General features: G+C 39.3%; 1 protein-coding gene across 1 annotated transcript; it reads right to left on the reverse strand.

The window, feature by feature from the left end:
• Window positions 1-35: 35 nt before the first annotated feature.
• On the reverse strand, window positions 36-24,352 carry LOC119549125 (myosin light chain kinase, smooth muscle). The gene is made up of 9 exons (XM_037856891.1): window positions 23,833-24,352; window positions 7,967-8,057; window positions 7,682-7,885; window positions 4,782-5,019; window positions 4,612-4,715; window positions 4,067-4,219; window positions 3,702-3,987; window positions 2,887-3,061; window positions 36-1,541 (listed from the first exon to the last, which is right to left on the reverse strand). The coding sequence occupies exons 1-9, from the start codon at window positions 23,864-23,866 to the stop codon at window positions 202-204; spliced, it is 2,625 nt and encodes an 874-aa protein (XP_037712819.1). The 5' UTR covers window positions 23,867-24,352; the 3' UTR covers window positions 36-201.
• Window positions 24,353-25,808: the final 1,456 nt, after the last annotated feature.

Consider the following 25,808-nt stretch of genomic DNA (forward strand, 5'->3'; position numbering starts at 1 on the left):
GTATCCTATTACCAAACCCAAAACCACAAGACGAATTTATATTTTCCATTTTATTCAATAATTTAATTTGATTTATTGCTTACATCAAGTACATAAATATTAATTTGTTTCATTCGACGCTTTTTTCCATTTAGTTGATCTGTTCTCTACATACAAATATATATATATCGGATATATACAGTGGACTCCGGAGCTGGTCACCTACTTCCCCGCCGCCTTCTCCTCCAGCTGGGCCTGGATGTGCCGGACGTTGTGGCCACCGCCGTTGGGGTTGTGCCGCTGGAAGAAGGCATTGATGGAGCTCATGGAGCGGTACTCCAGGTTATCGCTGACATGCCAATCTACGCTGATGCTCTGGTGACGACCCATGGGATTGCGGATGCGCGTCTCGTTGTACTTCTCCAGCAGATGCAGCAGGCAGTCCTTGGTGGTGTTGGCCGCCTCCTCCAGATTCACGGTTTGGTGGGTGTCCGGCAGTCCCACGGGCACATCCCGACTCATTTGGTTTATCCGGAACTTGGCCCGACGACTGCTGGCCGATTCGTGGCTGGAGCTGGTGGAGATTGGATTGCTGGCGCTGGAGAAGATTTGGTTGCTGGTGCTGGCGGTACTGCTGGCGGTGCTGGAGAACACCTTCGAGGAGCTGGTGGTGCTGGTTCTTTGTACATGCTGACTGGTGATGCTCTTGGCATTGGAACTGCTCATCGTTTGTACCGTGGACGAGCGCTGGGATTGCACCAGGGATTTGCTGGATGAGCTGTTGCCATTGCTTAACTTTGGTGTTTCCTCGATGGACTGCTGGAGTCTCACGGAGAGCGAACTGATCTTGGCCTTGCTTTGGCCATCATCGTAGCTGCTTTGGCTCTGCGAAGTGCTGCTGGCCTGGCTGAGGAGTCCTCCCTTTGCTGTGGGACGATTCCAGCTGCTGCTGGAGGTGCTTTTGCTGGTCCACCTATTGCCATCCTGGCTGATCTCGGATGTTTTGCTAGAGGTACTGCCAGAAGGAGCAGCAGTAGCTGGAGGAGCAGCAGCAGCTGGAGGAGGAGCAGCAGCAGGAGCAACAGAAGCAGGAGGATTAGATACTGCTCCACTACTACTACTGCCATTATTGTTGGCATCCCCCAGCTTGGTGTTAATCTCGGCCAGCATCAGCAGGTGATCGGACAGCTTCCGGATCTCATCCGCCAGATTCACACGCTCCCCGGAACTCCGACGACCCAGGAGGTAGGTGGTATCCGAGTTCCTGCGGTCGAAGGTGTGCAGATAGCTCTTCATACTCCTCTGCTGCTGGGCGGTGGATTGGCTGCCGGAGAACTCGTCGAAGTTCTCGTTGAACAGGTGCTGCGGCGTGGGCGTGCCCGGACTGGAGGTGGCCACCGTGGGGAACAGCTTCTCCCGGGATTCGTTGATGGGCGTGGCCACCGAGTGGGGACTCTCGAAGCCCGCACTGCGGACTTCATCCTCCTCCGGCAGATCCGCATCCTCGCCTCGTTCGTCATCCGTCATGGTGTCAATCGATTCGCAGGGCGAAGGCGAACAAACTGGAAACGGATCAGAGTTATAGAAAGACTTGCCAAAAGATCTACCTATCTACATAGAGATTGTGCGGTTATTGCCGAAAGTAGTTTAGAGACATGTTAGTTTACATGAAATGGTAATTTACACACAGAAATATCATGCTATGAGTTCAGAGAGTTGTGTAAAGTGGCTCTTGGGAACTTAGAAATGTACAGATGGAGTTAAGGTTAATAATATTCTACAGAAACAGGCTATTTGTTAATCCATAGCAACATCTATTTAAAAACTGACTTTAAAAAAATCTGTAAAGTTCTTGAAAAATCTATAAATATTTTTTTTTTGGTTTGCAGATCAAAAATATAATACATTTTGTAACGAACAGTTTTAATAAATTTCTGAATTCCTAAATAATAATACTCCAAGCAAATTTCTCAATAATAATTTCGGAAAGATTTCCCAGTACTAAAGATCGAAAGGAAGTTCAAAATGAAGGTTCGAAAAAGTAATTTTCAAGTGACCTCGTCAAGATAATTTTATATTTACCCCTTATAGAATACCTATTACTTCCAATTTAAGATAGATATTTAAAACTTCACCTTAAGGTTAATACGATATAGCGATTCTCCCTGACGGACAAATCACAAATGAACATGAGACTGACTTTGGAATTTGACTGCGTTCTCTGAGGATGATATTGGTTTTCTGAGCTGGATGTTGGGCTTACCTGGCTGGCAGACCAGAAACTGTGGCTATACGAGTACATATGTGTGTCGATCTAGACTTGAATTGGGGGATGGGTGTAATTCTGGGGGATTTGGATTCGGAAATGGAAGTGGGATTGGGGAGGAGCGGAATGGATTTCGGTTTCTCGCCTCGAAGAAACTACAGAGAAGTATCATTGTGCTGGAGTTTGAATTATATTTTGGATATATTTTTTCAGTAGTTTTCTTAGTTTTTGTCAATGGCTGTCATTATCACAGTGTCAAAGTGGTTAATAGAGCTGGTCATCCGCTACAAGGATGCCAGGCACATTGCTTAATGCTAGGGTTACTTAAACATAAACAACAGTTCTGGCTGGCAAGCTGGTCCTCCCCCGTTTCGGAAATGTGGGATTGATTTTACCAAAGAGTTGGGGGTTAACACAGAGACAGAGAGATAGATAAAGAAAAGGAAAAGAGATGTGGACAGAGAGGGGGCTAGCCAGCTTGGTCCACATTCAAGTTACGAACAACAATTAGTTTGACAAGTTAATCGTGTAATATACAAAGTCGATCCGGTCGCAGGATGCAGTCGGAGATGCGATGCGGATGCCTCATTTGCCATGGATGAGGGCGTGTCGGTCGCGCTGTCGCTGGGATCCGTACTCACCTCTAGAGGAGGAGAGGCTGTCCTGGCCGTGGGGCCTCCGGGTATGCGCGTAGCTCTCGCCCAGCGGCGCAATCACATTGCCCTCCACGTCGAACACGTACGGACTGTTCGGATGCGTCTCCCAGCGCACGATGAAGTTCTTCAGGTTGTCCTTCGTGGCATCCAGCTCCTTGTTCTGGAAAGGAATAGGGAAGCGGAGGGTAACATAGCTGCTTGGTAGTGGCTTAGGAAATATATCTTGAAAAGGTCTAAACACCCCGGAAAAGATATAATATATAATATGGTATCCCCATCATATAATATATTTAAACATCATGCCTCAATCTTTTTAATCTAATAACAAAATGATACTATATTTTTGATCTATGGTCTAAAAACTATTCAGTCGGTTTTTATTAATAATGAAAATCAAATCTTCAAGATCGTTTTTTTTTAACTTTTCTATATTTTATTGTTACTCCCAATGAAAGTCTAAAAAGTAACCAATATTATTTTAATCATATAACATATAAACTAGACTCAAGTACACTAAAGAATACAAAATGAGATGATATAAAACCTGAAGAGCTGAAGGCCTATAGCTGCTATAGCTCATGCCCATTGTTAGCATTTAGTTTATAATTAATTGTTAGCAATATATAAATAAATAAACCAATGGTATTTATATGACTAAAATCGAATCTATCTATGAATATAGAAATAAATACCCTTCTCTTTAAATACGAAACATGTTACCTTGAGACCAACATCTCTGGAAATATGACACCCCCTTGCTTCTTGGTTTACCTGACAGCTCGGCTGTTCCCATTACTCACCTCCAGATCGGCGGCGCTGCAGAGCTTGGCCAGCTCCTCGTCCTGCTGGAGCTCCTCCTGCTTCGCCTGCCCCGCCTCCGACTCCGCCTCCTCGTCGTCCTCGTCCTCGATGGTGGCCGAGGAGTCCTCGGAGGACTCCGAGGGAGCCGTCACCGGAGACACGGACTTCAGGCGCGACTTGGAGGCCATGGAGGCGGCCTTTGTGATGGGCGTGGCTGCGGCGGCGGTAGACGGTCGCTGCTGGAGCCATTTGTGCTTCATGCACTCGGCGGCTGTCATCCGGGTGCTGGGGGGAAAATGGAAATCCGGGGACGATGGGGGTTAGCAACCAGACTCTAATTAGAGGAGGACCCAGGAAAACCCACCTCAGGTCCTTGGCCAGCAACTTGGCTATGAAATCCAGACACTCGGGGGATATGCCATTAAAGCATTCATCCTCGAAATCGTATTTCGCAATGGTTACATTTGACATTGTTTCAATGTCGTTCTCGCCCATGAAAGGCGACAGTCCTGAGATGCTGTTTCCAACCACATCGCATGTGATATGGGGATAATGTGAATTTCCGAGGTGTGGGAGAGTCAATAAACATGAAAAGTAAAAGCAGCGCAAGTAGAATAAATAAAAACACAAAAACCAACACTTAATTAACTAAATTAAATTCGCCAAGGAGTGTGAGAAGATACAGCCACAACCGTCCCCTTTGATTATCACATTTTTAGCTGGTACACACTTTTAATTGGTTTTCTCCCAAGGACCTACCCTCAAGATATGAGTGCGGGTCTTGATTAAATTTCTAATTGCTCAGGCCGCAACATAAATGGTTCGAAATTATTGAGTTGGTTAGAATCTAAAGAGTAGTAAAGCCAACTTCCTTGGGGTAAAGTTAATTAGATTTCATATTGAACTTACAGCACATAGCATATAACGCCGACACTCCACATATCTGTTCCATAGGATATACAGTCGAAGTTAACCACTTCTGGCGCCACAAACTCCGGTGTGCCGAAGAGAACCTAATATATTGGTGAATATTAAATTATTAATTGTATTTCAAATAGATTATATCTAGAAATGCTTACCCTGAGACGCTTATCTGGATCAAATTTACGTGCTAGTCCAAAGTCAATGATCTTAATGCGATTGCCCTTTTGTGTGAGCACTAGAATGTTTTCGGGCTTCAGATCCAGATGGACTATGCCATTGCCATGGATAAAGGCCATGGCCTCACACACCTGGCGAATGAAGACCCGGCAGACCCTTTCGGTGAGGACGAACTCATCGTCCACCACTCGATCAAAAAGCTCACCACCTTCAATGCTGTGAAAAAATAATATTCACTATATAAGAAACCTGAAAAATATAGCATAACAAACAGCAATGCCATTAACATAGAAATAACACCAAACAAATCATGCAAAACCAAGCAGAGAAACCATTAGCAGAGTTATCGCCTTTCAATTAGTGTCTCCTCCTCGTTAACCAAAGGTTTTAGCTTCGTTTTAGTTACCTTACCTGACAAACAACCCACTTTAAACTAGTTATGTTATTTACAAGAGTACCGATTGCCCGGCCAGAACACGAAAATCAGATAATCCATGAACATCCATCCGCTCGAGTGACGGACATCAACTAACAGCATGCCGATTGGAATTGGAATCGGAATCGGAGGGAATTATGTTCAGACACTCGGATGAATGTCATCCGAGATTTGCCTCGAGTGTCGACAACACAACACAAAATCACCTCGCAATCCATTCCCCCCATCAGATGCTCATGAAAAATGTCGAAAAAATAGGAGAAAAGCCGCAATGCATTAGTTTTTCTCTGTTTTTTTGGGGTTGTTAGTTGATGCACTTCACCCCGAATCGAGTAAATTAAAATTGCATGTGGATCTTTGTGCATTTCACATTTGAAATGGGATATTGTTATCTAGTTTTAACACTGTCGGCTATCAAATTAGAGATATGGTTTTCCCATTAGAGTTCACTCTAATACTCTAAAATGAATCCATACCTAATACTTAACATGTTCTAAAAAATATACACACAGAAATTTCATAAAGATTAAGATATAAAGTACCTAAGTTTTGAGGAAAACCAAATTGTATTATTCTGGTAGATTAAATGTACTTTCTTTTTGGGATCTAAATGCTTTAATAACAATGCACAACCAATTCTTAACGCATTCTAAAATATATACAAATATATATTTTAAAGGTTTTAATATAATGTACCTAAGTATTTGTTTGTATAGATTTTTAAATGTTCTTTAATGAATTTAGTACAATTCTGGTGTATCAAATTTACTTTACTATTGAGATTTAAATGCTGGAATAATAATCCATATACTATAGTTAAATCATTCTAAGATATATACACCCATAAATATTTTAAAGGATTAAATATAATGTTTTCAGGTATTTGTTTGTATAGATTTCGAAAAGTATATTTTATGAATTTAATGAAAAACAAATTTTACTATTCTGGTGGCTTAAATATATTTTCTAATTGGGAAAATGACGTTGCCATCAAACTGAATTTGATATGAGTTCTTTTAACTTTAATAGTTGCCTATGAAAATGCATTATCCAAATGAGATTCGCTTTAAACTGTGTTTTATTAAAATGTGTTTGGTAAAAAGACCAAAAGGTAAATACTCTCAATTAAGAAAATCCAATGAAGCTTTTAGCCCAAAGAGTTTCATTTTGTATGGCATGTGCAGAACAATTGCCAAAGTGTTTAACTATTTATGGCCAAATGATGGCTGTGCCATTTAAATCCAGTTAAAACACTAACACTTTGTTTGAGTTTGCCATTTCAGTTAACTTTCTTTGACTGGCTTTTCGTCGATGGAAACTTAATATACTTGAAAGGCAGGATGGTTAAACAATTTTCCTTGCAGCTCATCTCAGTGCAAAAGTGCGTCGAGGAATTTTGTTCTCCTTCGGAAAACAGGAAAATATGTTGTCCATAGTTGAACATTCTGTTATGAATATGCCAGAGAGAACTATGCCAGTCAACAATTAACTTTTCTTGGGGGGAAAACGACAAGAACAACACGAGCGGCAAGAACAACAGCACAAGTTGTCCAAACTGCAGTTTCCCTGTTTTGTTGGAAATTAATTTAAGTTGACAAAGTCTTTCGGGGGCTTTGTCTTTGGGTCTATGAAAACGGAATTGTTTCGTCTTCCCATTGTTTTACCCACTGGGCGGCGAATGTGGGTCAAGGCCGTCGACTAATCAGTGGGCCCAAGACACCTGCCTCAATCGTTTTTATGGCCCATTAGAACCTTAACCCATGTCACAGCATTCATTTGCGAGCAAAGAGGCTGCGAAAAACTTTCGCGAGTCAAATAAAAGCCGTTGTAAATTTCTATAAATGCTTGCTGCTGTGTGTGCAAAGGGAAAACCTGTTGCTTAAGGTTTTTCTTTCTGACTTTGTGTGAGTGGTTTTTCTTTTGTGTTCGGGTGTGGCAGAAAAGTTTACTAGTTTACGATAATGTGCGTACGTGTAAATCGCATTTTATGCACATTCCCACTGATTGCAAGATATTGTGTCCCCATACCCAGCAACAATGTGGCAAACAACACAGGGGACAACAAACTTAACGGATAGTGGAACAGAGGGCTACAGAAGTATTTACTAGGGTGAGCCGAAGTTAAGGACCAAAAATTATTTATAGGGGTTATACTATATATAAAAAAAAAATTTTTTTTTACTTTAAACTATGATAACTTTAATCGTAAATACATTTTTTTATTTTAGAACTTGAAAACAGATTTTTAACTTTAATATAACTATGATTTTCATAGCTTCCACTCTAAGCCTATAACTTTTGGTCCCCAAACTCAAACCACCCTAAAAATACATGCATATATAAAAGATACATAGAGAAATATGGAAAGGGAGTCACACCCACGAGACAGGGACAAGCAAAATCAACACATTCATTTATAGGGGCTCTTGAGATCTTCCTTACAGTTCCAGGACGACGCACATCATTTTCTGATATTCGTATGCCGCGTACAATTGTATAATGAGGTGATGCTGCAATGAATTCATAATCTCCACCTCCCGCTCCACATTCCGCTTGTCCTCGCGTTTTGGGATCGGTACAAACTTGGCCGCCAGCTGAAGGTCATTCGCCTTGTCCCTGCACTTGTAAACCGTTCCGAATTTTCCGCTACAGGGGGGAAAGTATTGATTAAATTTTGATTTTTCTCATAAAGGGGGTTACGGCGATCAGGGCCCTGGGAATACTCACCGTCCCACCTCGCCCAGCACATCGTAAAGTTTATGGGCATCCACGTTGCGATTTATGGTCACATCGCGCATAGGAAACGCCGGTTCCAGAACTGTAAAATTAGAGGAAATGGAAGGTGTTAAGTTAAGACTATAAAATGGTTTTGTAATTGAAAAATGGAACAGGTATTTTTCATTTTCTTCATTAAATTGGTATTGCCCCCTCTTTTTGTGGTGGAGTACCTACATATATGGGTTATTATTTTACTTTGACAAGCGGTTCCTAATATAATATCTCTCTTAAAAATCATTAATCACTTTGTGAATCATTTATCATTATCTTATCATTTTGTTAAAGGGCTTGGAAGGATCTATCCAATTTTTCAAGGTAGGCCTTGTTTACCTTATTGTTTTTATTTCAGAAAGTATAGATATATTTTTCGGTACACTCATCGGTGCACTGATATCTAAACAAACACATGTACACCACTCAGTACTTCTTGAATGCCAAGTGTACTTGGCTTCATTTTGCCATTTCATCAGTCCCTAATTCCAATGCACTCCCTTATCAGCATATCACAGGACTGCCATAAATTGACAAGAAATAGGTGGGCTATACAGTTGAAAATTTTTCGTTCCGATTAAGACCTCAGCTGTGTGATTTGATTAGATTTCCTGTTCCTGGACACAGAAATAAAGAATAACAAGTGCCCTCCCCAGGCTACACTGGCCAACATGGTTGAGAGTGCTCCTTCGGCAATATGGCAATATGGCATTTCAATCATTTCCATTGTCCAGGGCCCAGTTCGGAGTGCATTTAATATCGGCTATTAGGGACCCAGGTCCTCCACCGACTGCTCAACAACAGTTTGTGCTTGTCACATATTTCGCAGGACATATTGCACACAAGTTGGTCCGTTGTATTCAGAGGAAACCCTTTTCAGAGTTTGATTCGTTGTAGCTCTCGTCGCCCATTGTGTGTTGTTGCATGTCTACGAGTTGGCAAACAAATAAAAATGACTTGATTCAATTGAATTTGTGCAACGCAACGATATGAAATGGGGACAACAACAGTGACGAGTGGGAATATTGTGACAAATATGGGATGTGGATGTGGATGTGGATGTGGATGTTGGGTTTCCTAAGGGTCTGCGTGTGGTCGCCAAAACTCTGCTCGGTTTTTCATATTTTTCATATTTTTCATGTTTTTCACCATTACGCACAAAGAGTTTCAACTTGACATTCGACCACAATAATCCCCAGAGATTTTGTGGCAGGCATGGAAACAGTTGCTTTCGAAAATTTGCAATTGGAATTATTGATAATCTGCCAAAAGTTCAGGGTAAAAGCTGGGTAAGTCAGTCTGTGGAATTAACCCATTGAGGGTCAATGGGGTGCAACTACCTTAAAGATAATAATATACTAGTTACAGTAGGTATTTTTAAAATCATTAACTAATTTAATTGTTTTTAAATAATTAATTATTAATAAAATTCAAAGATAATATTATAAGCAAAGTTAAAATCATACAAAAAATTTATTTTATGGTAATTTTTTCAGCTGCTTTAGAAGTGAACTCAAAAAGTATTTGTCCTATAAATTAGAAAAATGAAGTACTCCTTTTAAAATTACATACAAAATGTAGTGAGCTTTTTAAAAAATAAAAAAAACATTTCCATTGTCTCCAAAATTTAAATATTTTAAATCTGAACAGATACAAGGATATACATTTCCTCGTTTCTAGTACAACATTTTCTTGACTTTTTCCAGCTGCACTTAACGGTGGCATTTAGGGGGTTAAGTTGTTAGCAGGCGCCTATGAATTGATGTCATCTGCGTGGCAGCTGTCCCATTAATATGTAAATGGCGCACATAAGTATGCTACGGAAAACACGATAAATCTTTAAAATCAAAGGCGAAGCAAAGGAAAAGACTTTTCCGAATGGAAAGAGGGGGAGGGGTGGTGTGTGTGGGAGTGGCACAAACTTGGCAAATTCAAAGTGAAAGTTGAGCGTCTACTGTGAATAGAAATGGTGGCTGTGAGAGCGTTTTCTTTGCTATTTGTGTGCAGCGAGGCACTTGTACATACATATATGTATATACATACGTGGGCATGCATTTGCTGCGACTGCCGAGTCTTGACGCCTCCCTTTTGGCCACGCCCCCTTCTTGGCCATATCTTGTTTAAACGGTTTTTGGCGCAAATTCATGCAGCGTCTGAGTGAGTGAGTGCATGTGTGAGTGCAGTTGAGTGCACTCTGCCAATAATGCGCACAATTTAAGTTTCGGCAAGAGCGCCCAAACACTTGCATTAGAGAATAAAATTCAAGATGGGGCCCTCCATTGAGTGGACGTTCTGCTTAAAAGTTGCCAACTTCTCGGCTGCCCCATAACTCATAATTCAAAAGACACAAGAGTGGAATCGAAAACAGGCGACGAGATTCGAGATATTCCATCGCTCATATAATTTCAGCTTGAGCGCAGACGGGCATACATTATGCACAAACGTTCACTCACAGTGCCTTTTAAACTTGAAAAAATATAGTTATGTAAGAGACTTTTGAAGAAAAAATATGAGACCTACAGATGATTTTTAATACTTTTAAGTTCTGTAAAGTTATATTTTTTAAACTAATACTTTGCAAATTGTGGTACCTATAGGGAACATCATTATATTATTAAGAAATATCTTTCAACTGATTTTTAAAAATTTGGATAACAAACGTTCACTCACAGTCCCTTTTAAAATTAAAAGTATATAGTTATGTAAGAGACTTTTAAAGAAAAAAATATGAGACTTACAGATGATTTTTAATACTTTCATGTTCTGTTTGTTTGTATTTCTATAGCGAAACATTTTTAAAGGTCAGAAGGTTTTAAGATTATTCGAAAATGTATGATTGATTGTCTTATCTATACGGAACATTATTATATTATTATTAATAGGAAACTTTCACCTGACTTTAAATAAAACGGAACACTATTATATTATTATTAATAGGAAACTTTCACCTGACTTTAAAAAACATGTATAACTTATGAATCCTTGGTACCATCGATACCTCACATATAAAAACTGTTCAAAGGTGAGTATAACAAGATAATAACCCATTGAGGACCCGCATTTTTTGTTGGGTGTACTCATATTCATACTCACAAATGCATGTGAGTGGGCGGCAGGTAGCTCCCATTCATTTCCTGGTTCGAGCTCATGAATAAATGAATTTATATCGACTCTGCTTGGCATTTGCACTGCACCGCTTATCCAAAGAGGAAACCCAGTGACTTGGGCGGTAGGGGGTTAAGGGGTTAAGGGGTCGGGATATGCCCATATGCTTTACGCCGGCTAGACGGTGGGCGTGGCTGCGAGGGGCGGTGGTTGGTGGTTGGTGGGTGGTGGGTTGACGACCCCAATGCACAAACCAAATGCAATCGAAATTGGACTTGAGCCGTTTGAAGTGTTTTCGTAAATCAATTTCAGTTCCATTAAGCTGCAAGATGTGGATATAATACACGGTTCGTTGGCAGGGAAGCGGGGGATAAAAATATTGATGCACGGAGTAATCTGATTTGAATATATATGTACAATGTACTTATGGATGCACCTTTTTATTTAGTTGTTTGCCTGGTTTTTTAACTGTTTATGCGCTTTTGTTGGTATTTACTTGTTTTATGTACATATAATATTTCAGGTGATTTAGAAAGATAACGAATAATGTATTAAAAAGATACTACAAACAAAAATAATATTTATGAATAATTTATAAGGAAGATACTACAAACAAAAATACTTCCCAGCAACTTATAATCTTTATAATCATTTCTTTAATGCAAGAAGCTTATTCCGATAATTGCTTTTATCAGCTACTTATAATTTTCCTTTGTCTGCCAATAGTTATCCAATGGATAATAATCATCTTTCACTTATCATCTCTTTTGGTTGTTAAATAGCTTTCGTCTGAAGTTTGAGTTCCGTGTCAGACATCACTTATTCTGAAGTACTTTTTTTCGATGTCTATATTCATCTCAATCCCTCTCTCTTTCACTCCCTATCTCCCGTCTCTTTCGCCCACTCGGGTCAATGTGTGGGTTGCGTTCAAAAGTGCAACTCGTTGCAAATTCAATTCGAAAAACTTTATAAAGCTAATTTATGCACAATATCAATAAAAATGGTTGGGCGGGAGTCGCAGATACTATACTATATTTGCACATCCCATTCAATAGAGTGGGGCATTGGAGCGGCTGATGCAAATGGAGAACGATTTTTTGTGCCAACGATGGCAATTTTTTCTGATATGAAAATCAGCAAATTTTTCTTTGATTTGCCTTTGCTCCTTGGGTCGTCAAGGATCTGGCAGGATAACCCGGCCCCTGCTCATTTTGGCAACTGTTGCCAGGATTGCCTTGACTTTCAGATTAAAAAATAAAATCCAAGCGAACCCAGTTCGCGGCGGAAGAGGAAAATGTTTTCCCCCGACTTTTCCGCTTATCGATTTGATGCTGCAATTTGTCGTTGTCATAAAAATTGTGTAATGTGCTTAATGAAATTTTTTTTAATAACACAATTTAAGGGCACGTGAGTTTAGCAGTGGAAAATGTGTTGTATCCACAGCAAAAAACAAATGAAAACTGTTGCACATCAAACGATGGATGTCAATGTGCCACACATTACGTGGCCACAAAAGGAAGAGCTGGGAAAAAAAAACCAGAAGCCAGACGTCGGCATTTTAATATATGTATGTATAAACCAAAGTTACGCAATCCTGAGAGTCTTGTAGGCACTTCCTCATTGTTTATATTCGCTTTTAATAACACTTTTTTACGCGACCAAAGCAATCCGCACAAGTATGCCGAGCATTTAATGGCAAGGCCAGACGGTGAAATGCATATACTATAAGTAATACACTTTATGCTGCCAGGAAGCCCGGCATTATGCTGTTTGTTTGCCGAGTTAAATCACTTGCTTAATTCAGAGCAAAGAGGATTTTAGACTCACCACGACGAACTTTGAACTCAACTTTTGTCTTCTGCATAGGCAAATGTTGCTTTTTACCCAGTAACTTTAAGCCTTTAACTTGATTTTAACACAGCCATGATTTCAGTTGCCCTTTAAAGAGCTTATCAGTGTTATTTCACATTAAATGATTATTATTCAAAGAAAATTTGATATTAAATGCAAAGTTTTGCTGCACCAAACATGGGATTTTAATTTGGCTACAAAGAAAACATTGCTTCTCATTAGGAAAGTCATGTAATTTGAGATCTCCACATAAATATATTTCAATTAAAACTATTCAGAACAAACAATTAATCTTTTAATTTTGCTAGAAATATAATACAATTTAGTTTGCCCTAAAATTAAATTGAAATAAATGTGTTATTTATCAAACTTTGATTTTGATTCAGAGCTGGTTACGTTCTATGGTAGATTTTCTTTTCATTTTCAGCCAGGCTGCGAGTTTTCCATAGTTGATGACGTCGATGGCGAAAACAGTTGCAAATGTGCAGGTAGGTATTTTCCTGGTTATTGTTGCTGCTGATGACGATGCTGTGGGATGTCTGTGCATTTTAATCAGCCTAAGTGCCTGGGAAATACCGTGGAAGGAATGGGAATGGAATGGGATCGGAATGGAATGGCAGAGCCTGGCTGAAAGTGTGTGGTGGCTGAATTAAAAAATGCCAGAACTTTGCCTCGTCTGTGACTACGGTGCCATTTCAAATTGGTTATTACAGGGACTTCCCCTACACAGGCCCACACATCGTCTTTATCAAATGGTCATGCATAAATGCAAAGGAAAATGAGGGGATAAAGAGTATTCACACTTATTGTCAGCCTGGCTATAATGCAACGGCTAATCCGAAAGGCATATGCAGGCTGTGAAAGATTAGTGAAGATCTGGTGTGTGATTTTAAAATACCATTAAACTTGTACAGTAAATTACTACTTTGTTTATTTGTTATTACTTTGAAAAAAGAACTATCCTTTGATTTCTTATGAATGAAGGTTTTAAGAACACGCCTGAGTAGCTGTTAACGATACATCTGTAAGTAAAAGTTCTTAACCTTTATTTAAAAATCACGAACCCAATGATCCTTGTCAGTCCCTATTATACTAGAATATTAAAATATCAGTTCGTTTATTTATTATTATTTGGAAAAAATAATAATCTTTTGACTACTTATGCATAAAGGTTTTAAATACACGCCTGAATAGCTGTTAAAGATATATCCATAGATAAAAGTTCCGTACCTTTATTTAAAAATCCCGAACCCAATGATCCTTATCAGTCCCTAGTATACTAGAATATTAAAATATCGCTTTGTTTATTTATTATTATTTTGAAAAAAAAATTATCCTTTGATTTCCTATGCAAAAAGATTTTAAGAACACGCCTGAATAGCTGTTAAAGATGTATCTGTAAGTAAAAGTTCTAAACCTTTACTTAAAAGTCCCGAACCCAATGATCCTTGTCAGTTCCTATTATACTAGAATATTAAAATATCAGTTTGTTTATTTAATATTATTTTGAAAGAAGAAGAATCCCTTGATTTTCTATGCACAAAGGTTTTAAGGGGTGTTGTTCGTAACCTTTATTTAAAAATCCCTAACCCAATGATCCTTGTCAGTTCCTATCTGATTAGACACTCTGCCACACAATTTATTTCTCTCAATCGAATGGACACGTTAGATTCGCTAAATGTTCGCCGCTAACGAATTCAATAAATGATAAATGACAAGTGAAACTGGCGGATTTAAACCCACTTGGTTGTTCTTTTAAACAAACGATTGAAAACAGATGACAGGGGACAAATCAATACCATGTATCCATTTATTATGCCTACATATTATGCACATATACATACAGTATTCATATTAATCCTCGTGCATATCTATATCGAATGTTTCGGCAGTATCTCAACAACGGCAATTCATCTTCATCATTTTTTTCCTGCACGCCAAGCGTAAATCCGCTGCGACAACGCCCAGTGCCTCCTGTTATTTTTCCATTTCTTTTTTCTTTTTGCATGTGCGAAAAGCGGGGGAAAAATGAAAATCGTTACGGAAAAATGAAAAGTAATAATCAGTGTGGGTGTGTGTGGCTGTGCGGGGACCTTGAGCGTATCTTGGCCGCCGTTAAGCTCTCCGCTCTAATGCAGTGCAAAGGATTTCCACATTTTCCCCTGCTTTCACTCGCGCGAATTTCCACTTTGTGCTGCACACTTTTGCGGCTCACTTTAATTGGGCAATTGCCATTCAAAATTTATGCCAAAGTCTCTGACGAAATGGGATGTCACTTTTGGCTCCTTCGCGCTGCCAATTTGCCTGGTGATGCAATTTTATTTTATTTCATTTAATTTTCTCTGCTTCTCAGCAGCTTTGTGACAATGAAATTAGCATTAGAAATTTGTATGCATGTGTCGTTCTCCCTTTTTTATCCTATTACCAGTCTCATCCAATTGGAATTTTCATTTCAGCTTATTTCGCATTTAATTTAGTCATTTGCGAGCTGAGAACCAAGCGAGTTATTCCAAAATATTGGTCGCCTCGAACATTACACATACGCCGCGTGTGACGATGCTACCCACTGGCACTTCTTGAACCGCTTTGTGGCGCTTTTTCGAGAGGTTTTCCGAGGGGTTTTCCGAGGGGTTTTCCCCTTTTTTATACCCACCCTCTTTGGCTATCCCTTTACACATTCATTACGCCGGCTTTTGTGGGCACACACACATAATCTCCGCTCGGCTGTATGGGTGAGCTTTTCGCGCTTATAATCAACGACGCCATTCGAGGAATTTTCCATTCTGTTTTCGTTTTAATCACCGAAAGTTGAGCGGCGAGAAAATGCTTTAAGGGCACTGCAGCAGTGCTAAATTTAAAAGTGCCCCTTTACCGAAAACTGCTGTCCCCACATAAAATGCCTGCTAATTGATCGATGTGAGCACAGCAATTTCAAGGCAATTCCGAAGTTCAACAATGGGCCAAAGGACATGGCAGGGAGACCAATGCAGACTACGGCAAAGATAAACACAGTCCTGGAGTAGAAGTTGCCTTTCTGCCTTTTTTTTCTGCCCTGTCATCAGAAGCTGGTGCAACTGGGGAAATCGGGGAAAATCAGGGAAATGCTGCAGCAACAGCCGCTTCTAAATGCAAAACAATTTCAAGCCAGACTAACGATGCACACCGCAATGAACTCATTAAAACTTTCTAACCAGTCTGCAGCGAAATGGCATCAAAAGAGCGGGCCGCGCGATGAAAATTCAAAACTGTTAGATTGCTAAGCTGTGCGAATGTCTCAGATAGGAAAAGAAGCCGATGCATATTCGCTGGCAGCCGCAGCTCGGCGTTTAATTAATTTAATGAGCGACGTGAGGCAACCGCAGACACCTCGTGCCAGCGCCCATAAATGACTGGCTGCCCCTGTTCCTGCTCCTGTGCCATTTTGAATTTGCCTCCTGATTGGGGCAAGCACACTTGTGGCCAAAATACTAGGTGATCCAATTCTTAAAACAAAAAAAAAATTAAAATATTTGTTACTTCTATCTATACTTAAGTATAAAGTCTATAACTAAAATCTATAAATTAATTTATTAAAATTTATTGATACTATCTTTATTATTATTAAATTCATTTAACACTTTACATGTAAATATATTTTGAAATAAAATATTAAGAGCTATTAAAATTGAGTTGTGGATATTGTTGAGCTAAGCTAAAAAACGTTTGCTCTTTTACTTAGGATGTTAAATACAATAAACATTTTAGTGTTTTTCTTCAAGTACTTGCACAGAGAAAAATATCCAGAAACATTGTTCTTGAATTAAGAACATTCGTTCTTAAAAACCGTGTAAGTACATTTTGGTATCAATGCTCTCAATATGAGATCGAAATGGTGAGAAGAGAAAAGTTAAAAACTAAAAACTACTGACTGAACTAATATTTTATTTGTTGAGATATACAATGTACATAAATACCGCCAATTCAACTAGAATCGAGCAAAGTAAAAACATTTTCAACTTAAAAATGTCGTTCTATTTTTAAGAACCTTTTCAACTCAGATAAGAACGTCAGAATTTTCTCTATGTACTTCGTGACTACCAAATGGATGGTTCAAACCTTCACTATCCACTAAACCTATTTTGTAACTTATATCTATTTTATGTAGATACTTTCCACTAGATACTCAACCAACAATGTATATTTTAGGTACATCGAAGATCGTCAAAAATAATATATACCGACCGGATACTATAACAATTCCCCCCGCTGTCATAAACCAGATATGGCCTTTTCGCGGCAGGTGAAAATTGTGGATCGGCGGGTGCACGGCATCACCTGCAGTCGTTACCGTAAAATCCAGGAAATTTTGTCAATGGACTGGCTATCCATGGCCGATGCTGATGGCGGTTAGTGAGCGACTAGTGCTTAGTTAATTATCAGCTCTCGATGGCACGGCGTTCAAAGTGTATTAATTTACGAGTGCAACACAAAAGCCAACGCCGCTGTCACTTGCAGCAGCTGGGGTTCCAGTTTTCCGCGGGGAATTTCAAAAATGTTTGGAAATTCGCGTTGAATTTAAGGAATATACAGAGTGCATGCCATGCAAATGTAATCCCTTAGCCGCAAATACTTTAAAACTTGGCCAAAACAGCTGCCAAAACAAATGAATTGCAAGAAACGGGAAGAGCCAGCCATTGTATGAGATATATGTATATTTGCACAGCCATAGATATATCTTCTATATATTTTTTTTTCTGGCTGCCAGTGTGTGTAGGCCAATGGTCGCATAAATCAAAGACGGAGAGCGAAGTCGGCGGCTGCTTCGAAAAACCCAAGGGGCGAATTGCAGATATAGATGCGCCGAGCAGTGTGCGAACACATATTTGCACTCAAATCGAATGGCATTTGTTTGGGGGCATAATTGAATAACAACTGTAAATTGCAGAGTGCACAGGCGGTCTAAAAATGCCGCCATGCCGACCGGAAGCGGAAGTGCCGCTTACAAATGTCTGAAAATACAATATATAACTTTATAAGGGGGGCGTGTGCCTGCCGATAAATAATTTGCCAGCTCTGTGAATTAGTTGCGGCATCAGCAAGATAAATCAATTAACGCGCAACAAACAAAACAATTAATCAAGATGCAGGTTTTTAGTGCGAATCGGGTCGGTTTGGATCGGAACCGGGCGGGATCGGAATCGGGATGAGCAGCGAGGTAATTGAAAGGTCATCGATTCAATGACGGCCACATGGTGCATGTTCGCACGCGCTCCTGCCAACAATTTGTTAAAATTTAACGCTTTATTTACTGCCCGACTGTCCATCGCGGACTCCTCACTTGTGCACTGAGAGAAAATCAACTGGATATTAATTGCTATATCATAAATGACTTTCCAGCATTGACCTTTACGTAAACGCGAATTCTTTAGATTCACAATTTTTTAAAGACGATTTCCCTTAGCAAGTAACTCAAATGTTTTTTAGGTTGGAAATATTCCAATTTGAGTGAGAAATCGTTGACGTATAAACTTGATTTCAAAACTTTTGATTCAAAAATGTTGCTATTTCAAAGGTACGAAAAATAATATAAGTGAATGGGTAAGTAAGTAAGGGATAAATGCCCAGGTATACATATATCTGATAATTTGCCAGTATCTTGTAGCTTGATCTTTAATTGATATCCATTTTTTTCTCTGTGTACCCTTTTTTGCACATCCTCGATGTGCTGACACGTAGAACTGCATAGGCAACGGACCTGCCCCTGTACAATGTATCTGTATCTGCAGTTGTATCTGCACTTGTATCTGTGTCCTGGCTGAGCGACAGTTTGACATCTCTAAATAAAGTTTGCACTTGCTAGCTACGTGGGCACAGCCCACACACTCAAACACCCACACTCACACCAGCACCCACAAACACGCACACAGATGCACGGGGAAATGCAGGGAAAGATAGACACCCTCTGTGGCACGTTTGACAATTTAATGGTGTTGAGGTTATTTATACAATACGCTCGCTGCAAGTCCTCAAATATTCAGTGACCGGCAGCCAATGACGTGTCCGGCAGTCGATTAAAGTACCATTTTTATGGTTTAAACTAGCGATAAAGTGCTTCAGATTTCTCTGCCAACTGGACTTTTCTTAGGGGTATGACACTTTCTCGACTTTTACTGTCTCAATTTATAAACAAATTTCAAAGGAAATCTGTGGCATATCTGTAAAATATATGTTAAGTTTTATTATATAAATTACCTTTATTTCTCTGGGTGGCCATGACTTTTATAAATGAAACAAATCTCTTATTCGAATTATTAGCAAGTGTCATATGGCCATGAAAGGATTAAAATGGAATAATAAGATAGTTTTATTGGGGGAAGTACCTATTTTAAACAAAGACACACCTTTCACGTGAGTATTTTCCTTGTCCTTAACTTAATTTCAGATAAGATAACTAAAAACACGAGAGTTGTTTATTAGCAAGTGTCATATGGCCATGAAAGGATTAAAATGGAATATTAAGATAGTTTTATTGGGGAAGTACCTATTTTAAACAAAGACAATCCTTTCACGTGAGTACTTAGCTTGTCCTTAATAACTTAATTTCAGATAAGATAACTAAAAACACGAGAGTTGTTTATTAGCAGTTGTGTCACATGGCCATGAAAGGATTAAAACGGAATATTAAGATAGTTTTATTGGGGAAGTACCTATTTTAAACAAAGACAAACCTTTCACGTGAGTATTTAGCTTGTCCTTAATAACTTAATTTCAGATAAGATAACTAAAAACACAAGAGCTGTTTGATATGACTGAAGTAATAATATTCCCTATGATTCTATTTTGAGTTTACGAAAATGTAAAATTTTTAATGAAACATTTGTTAAAACATGTAATATTTGATTTAACTTGATGCTTTAAGCTAGAACATCTAGAACATTATTTAACCTCAACCTCATACACAAATTATCCTAGCAAAGGGCTGAGACAAGTTGCAATTGCATTTCAGTCACTCCCCAAAGGATGCCGATTGACAAGACAGCTTGCAAAGTGCCTCATCAGTACATGGGTTCCAGGGCGGCTAAAGATACTCGTACTTGCAGATGGAGTATCTGTATCTCGGTTGCAGCTAACCAGCGCATTACTCTTGGCCGTTACAGTTTATGGCCTTTAATTTAATTTCTGTCGGAATGGGAAAAGCGCTCTGAATTAACGATCTGTTTGGCCACATAAAGGCGATTACTGGCAGATACGCGGATATTGGATGGGATTTTGCGAGCTATAGCGTTTTAAATACCAGTAGCTGGTCGTCAATTAAGTATGAAAATCATCCAGCGTTATTCCGTAACATTGTGAAAACATGACGAAAACTAAAGAGCCATGATACGCATACGCAATAAAATGATTTCCAACATTTGATTAGCCGGGGATATGAGATATTGTGACGAGTTTGCTGTATATAATGAACGTCCTAGTGGAATGCAGTTGCGCCCCATAAATCAGCAACATGGGAAATTACAAAACGAAAATGATGTTGACTACGTGGAATGCAAATGAAATGACCTGCATGACATGCAAAGGCGGAATGCAAGGTTGCTAATAAATAAAAACATACGATTTTTGGGGGCACCGAGAGAGTATTTACATAATTCTGATTATTTTCGCTGGTTGTGGATGCAAGCAGGGTCCTTAGCCCGAATAACATTTGCAGTTGGAATTCGGCATTCGGGTTTGTTTTCGATTGTGGTTCCGTTCTGGGGCGAAACTGTTTGGCATTATGGAAATTTCCGTTTGTCATTTTGGGGCGCGAAGTGTCTACATGCAAATTGAGTTGCAACAAGCAGATAGCCCCCTTCATTCGCCTGTTGTTTGTTTGTTTGGTTTTGCATTTGGCAAATGCAATCTTAACAGGGCTTCCTGGCTGTCTGTCTGCCAATACATTAAATTGCAATTTTAATTTGTTTAGCATGCGGCATTGCCGAACGGCAAACAGCCATTCTTGCATCTGCACCACATGGCGTATGCGTTATAATCAGACAAACTCGTACGTCCATGCATATATGCACTCTACGCCCCTGTCTGCATTTTTAATACTGCCATTCCACCTGCAGCTGGGCCCCAGGCAAACTGCCGGAGATACTTTGGCATTAAAAATTTAAACAACATTGCAGGCAAGAGGCGGGCACAAAAATGGATTTCGGACATGGTCTCCAAAACAAAATACATTTTAAGCTACTCCCTTTTCGCAATCGGTTCGCCTATTTTTGCCGAAATGCCTTGGGACTGTATTAAATATTCTATAAACTGTTATAGTCCCCAGATATATGCAAATTAAATGTCTTTTAATTCGGCTTCGCTTCTTCGAAGGGTTAATAAATATTCCCTTTCAGGCGAGCAAACATAAATTCTGATATTTTGGTAACAGGCCAAGAGCACAGCGAAACATTATGTTGAACAAAGTATCTGTAAGATATAGCTGGGGCAGAAGAAATCAGGAAACGTGAAATATTTACATAATTACTTGACAACCAGATAAATGATCAAATTCTGGCCAAATCCCATTGAAAATTCCGAGTGTAAGAGAGTAGAGTACAGAGACCCCGCGATGAGGCAGAGTCGAGGAATTCGCAACGTCAACTGAAGTGAATATCAACGAACGACCTTCAACATGAAATGCGACGTAAAATAAATTTATCTCAATTATATATAAGCAACTAGATCTATATATACGTAGATGTCCGTCTCTCTGGGGGAAAATCGGACGGATTCACGAGTAACTTTCAAGACGGCCAGTGAGAGATTCTTTCGGGTTTACATTCACCTTGGCAGCGCAGTACGAAAAATCCAAAGCGAAATACAAATTTATTTTTGAATATTTTCGGTTAGCAGCGGCGTAAAAAAGAAATGAGAAATGATTTCCACCCACCGAGAGTCCTCCCTACAATGAACGTCTCATTAATGTCATATTTAAGCATTTCAGAAACACGTTTGTGATTTGTTTATGCAAAAAGGAATACTACATAAAATTTAATTAGCCATTATAAATCCTTTAAAGACATTAGCGAAATAAACCTCATATTAAAAATATTAAACAGACACTTTAATAAAACTGAAAAATATATAAAAAGAATAAGTTTAAAACGAATATATCCCATTTTTTATCAATATAAATATATTTTTCATTTCTTCTACCTATATCTTCACTGTATGCAGCAATATTGTTCTTTATACAGAAAAATGTATATTTCCTTCATCTAATGACGCCACAATCAGGCGATGGCCAGCATTTTTATGCAGATTTCTTGTTTAAATATTTACACAATATCGGCGTGCTTTCGCTGCCTTCAGAACAAACAATATGAGCTGAAATATGTATAAAAACGAACTACATTTAAAATATATAATGGGAACTGCTTGTTTGATTTATTTTATGTAAACAACGCGTAGAAAAACATAAAAATATTTTTTATAAAAACCCAGTGTTTGGTTTTCCCTGCGGTTTGGCAATTTCCGTTGCAAATGATTTTTTCATTTCCTCTCCGGTTAAAGTGTCTTTTTTTCCCCCAAAAGATTTTTCCTTAATTGGCCAGACAAACTGGGTAAAGGAAATTGAGAAATCAGCTTATGCGCCATTAGCACATAATTCAGCTGAGACAAACTCAAGATACTCGTACAAAAAAGGTTGGCCAATCGGTCAGGTTGCCACCTTTGCCACAGGTAGACACAAGTATTTCCGTTTGTTGTTATTTGCCAATTTGGTAGGAAAGTGCCTGGGCAAACAGGCTGGCAAAACGAGACTTGAAACCCTTTTTTGCCTGCGGATTGGATGGCACTAAATCAGGAGACTCTGTGGGGGCTTTTCCCCCCTGTCTCCTCGTGTTACGCGTGTTCTTGTCGAAGCTTTTTCTGTTTTCCCGTTCCGGGTTCTTTTCATTTTTGGAATTGCCCGACGCTCGACATTTTTCATGCTACGAGGATTTCGCCCCCCAAACCCATTTCCGGCTGGCCCAACTACTTGACACTTCCTTTTCCCTTTGAAAGCCGGGGTTTTTGTCTTTGGCTGCCTAAACCACTGTGGATACAGTTACCACAGTTTTCCAACGCTCATCGGGTGTGACATTTATCCCTCATCGTCTGCCCTTCCTTATGGCTTTCATTTCAGCTTTAATGCGGAAAAAAGGGAATTTATATATATAGTATTTGGCCCTCTTTTGTTTTATGCCTGAAATTTATTGTTTCTGACAATGGAAACGGCGTCGCAAATGTTTCCTGATCACAGTGCGCCTTATCTGGGCCCCTTTTTTGTTTTTTTTTTCTGTTTTTTCGGGCACGCCCCCACTTTTCCGCACTTGCAACCGTCATGGCCGTATTTTATTGAAATTCATGTATTTTTAAAAGCCCACTGCCCCCGGGATGCGGCTCTAAATCGTTTAAGCATTTGTTTCCACCATTCACAGCTTGATTTCGCCAGATCCATTCGCTTGTTTTTTATCTGTGCATAAAAGTTAATGTTTTGCATCGGCATCAGTATCATGGGCCGAAAATGTTTATTGTTTTGGCCCTTTATTAAAGCGTAGTTAACTGCTGATAACTTCAATGGCCAAAAGGGAAAAGAAGAGGGTCGAAAACAGCTGCTAAGCCATAGATTTGTGTTGATTTGATTTGTCTATTTGCAATTTGGCTTTGGTGGGATTTTCAGAGAAAGGCAATGGAAAGAGTTATTGGTTTAATCTTTGGCAAGGAAAAAACAATAATTACATTTATCAGGGCTGTATTTCAGTATAGATAACGAATCGAAAACGACACCCTTATCACCGGTGATACACAACACGCATACGCAGCGTTGACTGTTATCTGAGTTTTTCGCATTTTGCAGCCATTTGTAGACTTACCACCTTCCGGCTCTGAATCATCTATGTAGATCATATTGCTGCGTCGCTTAACGCCGATTTCCCTCAAACGCTGACCCGTTGTGCAGCTGCTGGTTGCACCAAACTTTCCACAGAACTTTGATTAAACGTATTCCTTGGTGTTTGCTGTTTATAACTTTGTTTTTTTTTTTTATTTTTTCACAATACTTAATGGCATCTATTTATAATTAAACATCACTCAACATTTTGCGTATTAACTTCACTTCACTTATGGCACGATTTTCGAAATGATTTGGTTTTGCGCACTTAAAAAATGGCACAAAAGAACGATTCTTTATTTATAGCTGGTCGGCCGCGCACCACGTTGCGTATGCTTGATATTAGCGCAAAATTCCTTCGCCAGCGCCACTATTTTGCTATTGTGTCATCGCGAGCGAGCGTTTTGCCTCAAACTGTTTTGGCCTGGCCCCACATTATTTGATTTGAGCTGTTTTCGCTGCCGTTTCGGCCGTTTCGACCGTTTCTGCCTTTTGCCAATGGGGCGTATGTGTGTTCCTTTGTGGTTATAAATGTGCTTTCGGCTGATAACTGCCGCACTGAGAGAAATGCCCGATCGACTCTCTCGCCAACGTATCTATAAATAAACAAACACAGGCACAAACATATATGGGGGGGCAAACCTCAGCTGCATATATATATACACACTGCTATTTGTATTGGCGTTTGTCTGTTTCGTTTCGTATAAAAATAAATTGCAGAGCAATTTGTATGCTCCGCTCTTTTTCTATCTTGTCGCTCATTTTGCGGCTTGTTTTTGTACGCGAATGAAATTATTTTCCCTGTTGTCGTTTAGCACATTTTCTACACTTTTCCGATTTTCTTTTTTGGCAACAGAACAACACAAGTGCGCCACTGGTGTGGGTTTTTCTATTTGCCAACCCATCCCTGCTATATAGTCTTCTATGTGGCTGCTTCCTACTCACAGTTTGTCATTTTTTCGCAACTTGTTGCTGCTTTTTGCCTTCTTTTGGCAGACCAAATTCTTGGCCACAAGCATATTAAACCAATTATCTTATAATCCTTTCGATGTTAGAAATAAGATTTGCTTTTAAAGTATGACTACAATGGCAGCAAGATAATAACAAATGATGGATAACTCTTTAATAGTGCTATAAATACACATACATCCTCTGTTGAAATCAAAGTTCTTTATCAGGCTTAATAAAACTGATTGGGCACATGTTATTACCTAAAATTGTAAGAGCATTTCACACTGCTGAGTAAAGTTCTAAAATTGAACATTATTTTTCGAAAATAGCAGCTGAAATCATTTCCGTAATTTGTGTACTTGCGGTATTTCAATAAACCCACCTAGAAATCACTGGCATTCCCATCTCGCGGCATCTCAACCAATTAGTTGGCATTCCAAATTCTCTGGCATCCCATAATCTTGCCAAATCACTCATTAAACATTTCCCAAGCTAGTGCATGCATTCCCATTATATCTTCTACGAGTGTTAACTATAAATAATGGCAAAGCTGGTAATTATCTAGCCTCGTTATTAAATTACGCTCGTCTATATTTATATGGGTTACCAGTACGTAGAACCCGCCTTTCCCGTAACCGTAGACTGTCTTCGTATCTTATCAAGCGGAAGAAAGCCATTGGACTTGACGCGACGACAGCGAAAATGGGAGAATAAAGTGCCATGCGTCATGGTCACACATGAAGACAAATATAAATAGATGAGGAGACCACCTACACAGTGGGAAATATGCCACCGAAACTGGAGTGTCTTTCAAAAACTTGTTAAGCTTTTTAGTCCTATATCACCTTTCCTAAAATTGTCTTTTTTATTAATTTGAGAATTCGTCTTCTTACTTATTCAAGAAGAATCGTTCTCAAAATCAAGACAAAAGAGCTCTTGAGTTTGTTTTTTGTGAAAAGTAGTATTGTTTTTGTATTTCCTAAAATTGTCTTTTTTAATAATTTGAGA

The sequence above is a fragment of the Drosophila subpulchrella genome, chromosome 2R, assembly GCF_014743375.2.
Source record: "Drosophila subpulchrella strain 33 F10 #4 breed RU33 chromosome 2R, RU_Dsub_v1.1 Primary Assembly, whole genome shotgun sequence".
NCBI lineage: Eukaryota > Metazoa > Arthropoda > Insecta > Diptera > Drosophilidae > Drosophila > Drosophila subpulchrella.

What these genes read in the sequence shown, in the direction of transcription:
- LOC119549125 (XM_037856891.1), bottom strand. Translation starts at nt 23,866, where the DNA reads ATGATCTACATAGATGATTCAGAGCCGGAAGGTG. An exon ending in GTGCTGGGCGAGGTGGGACG is followed by an intron (nt 7,886 to 7,966) that starts GTGAGTATTCCC and finishes TCCCCCCTGTAG; the next exon opens with CGGAAAATTCGGAACGGTTT. An exon ending in GGCGTTATATGCTATGTGCT is followed by an intron (nt 4,220 to 4,611) that starts GTAAGTTCAATA and finishes GGTTGGAAACAG; the next exon opens with CATCTCAGGACTGTCGCCTT.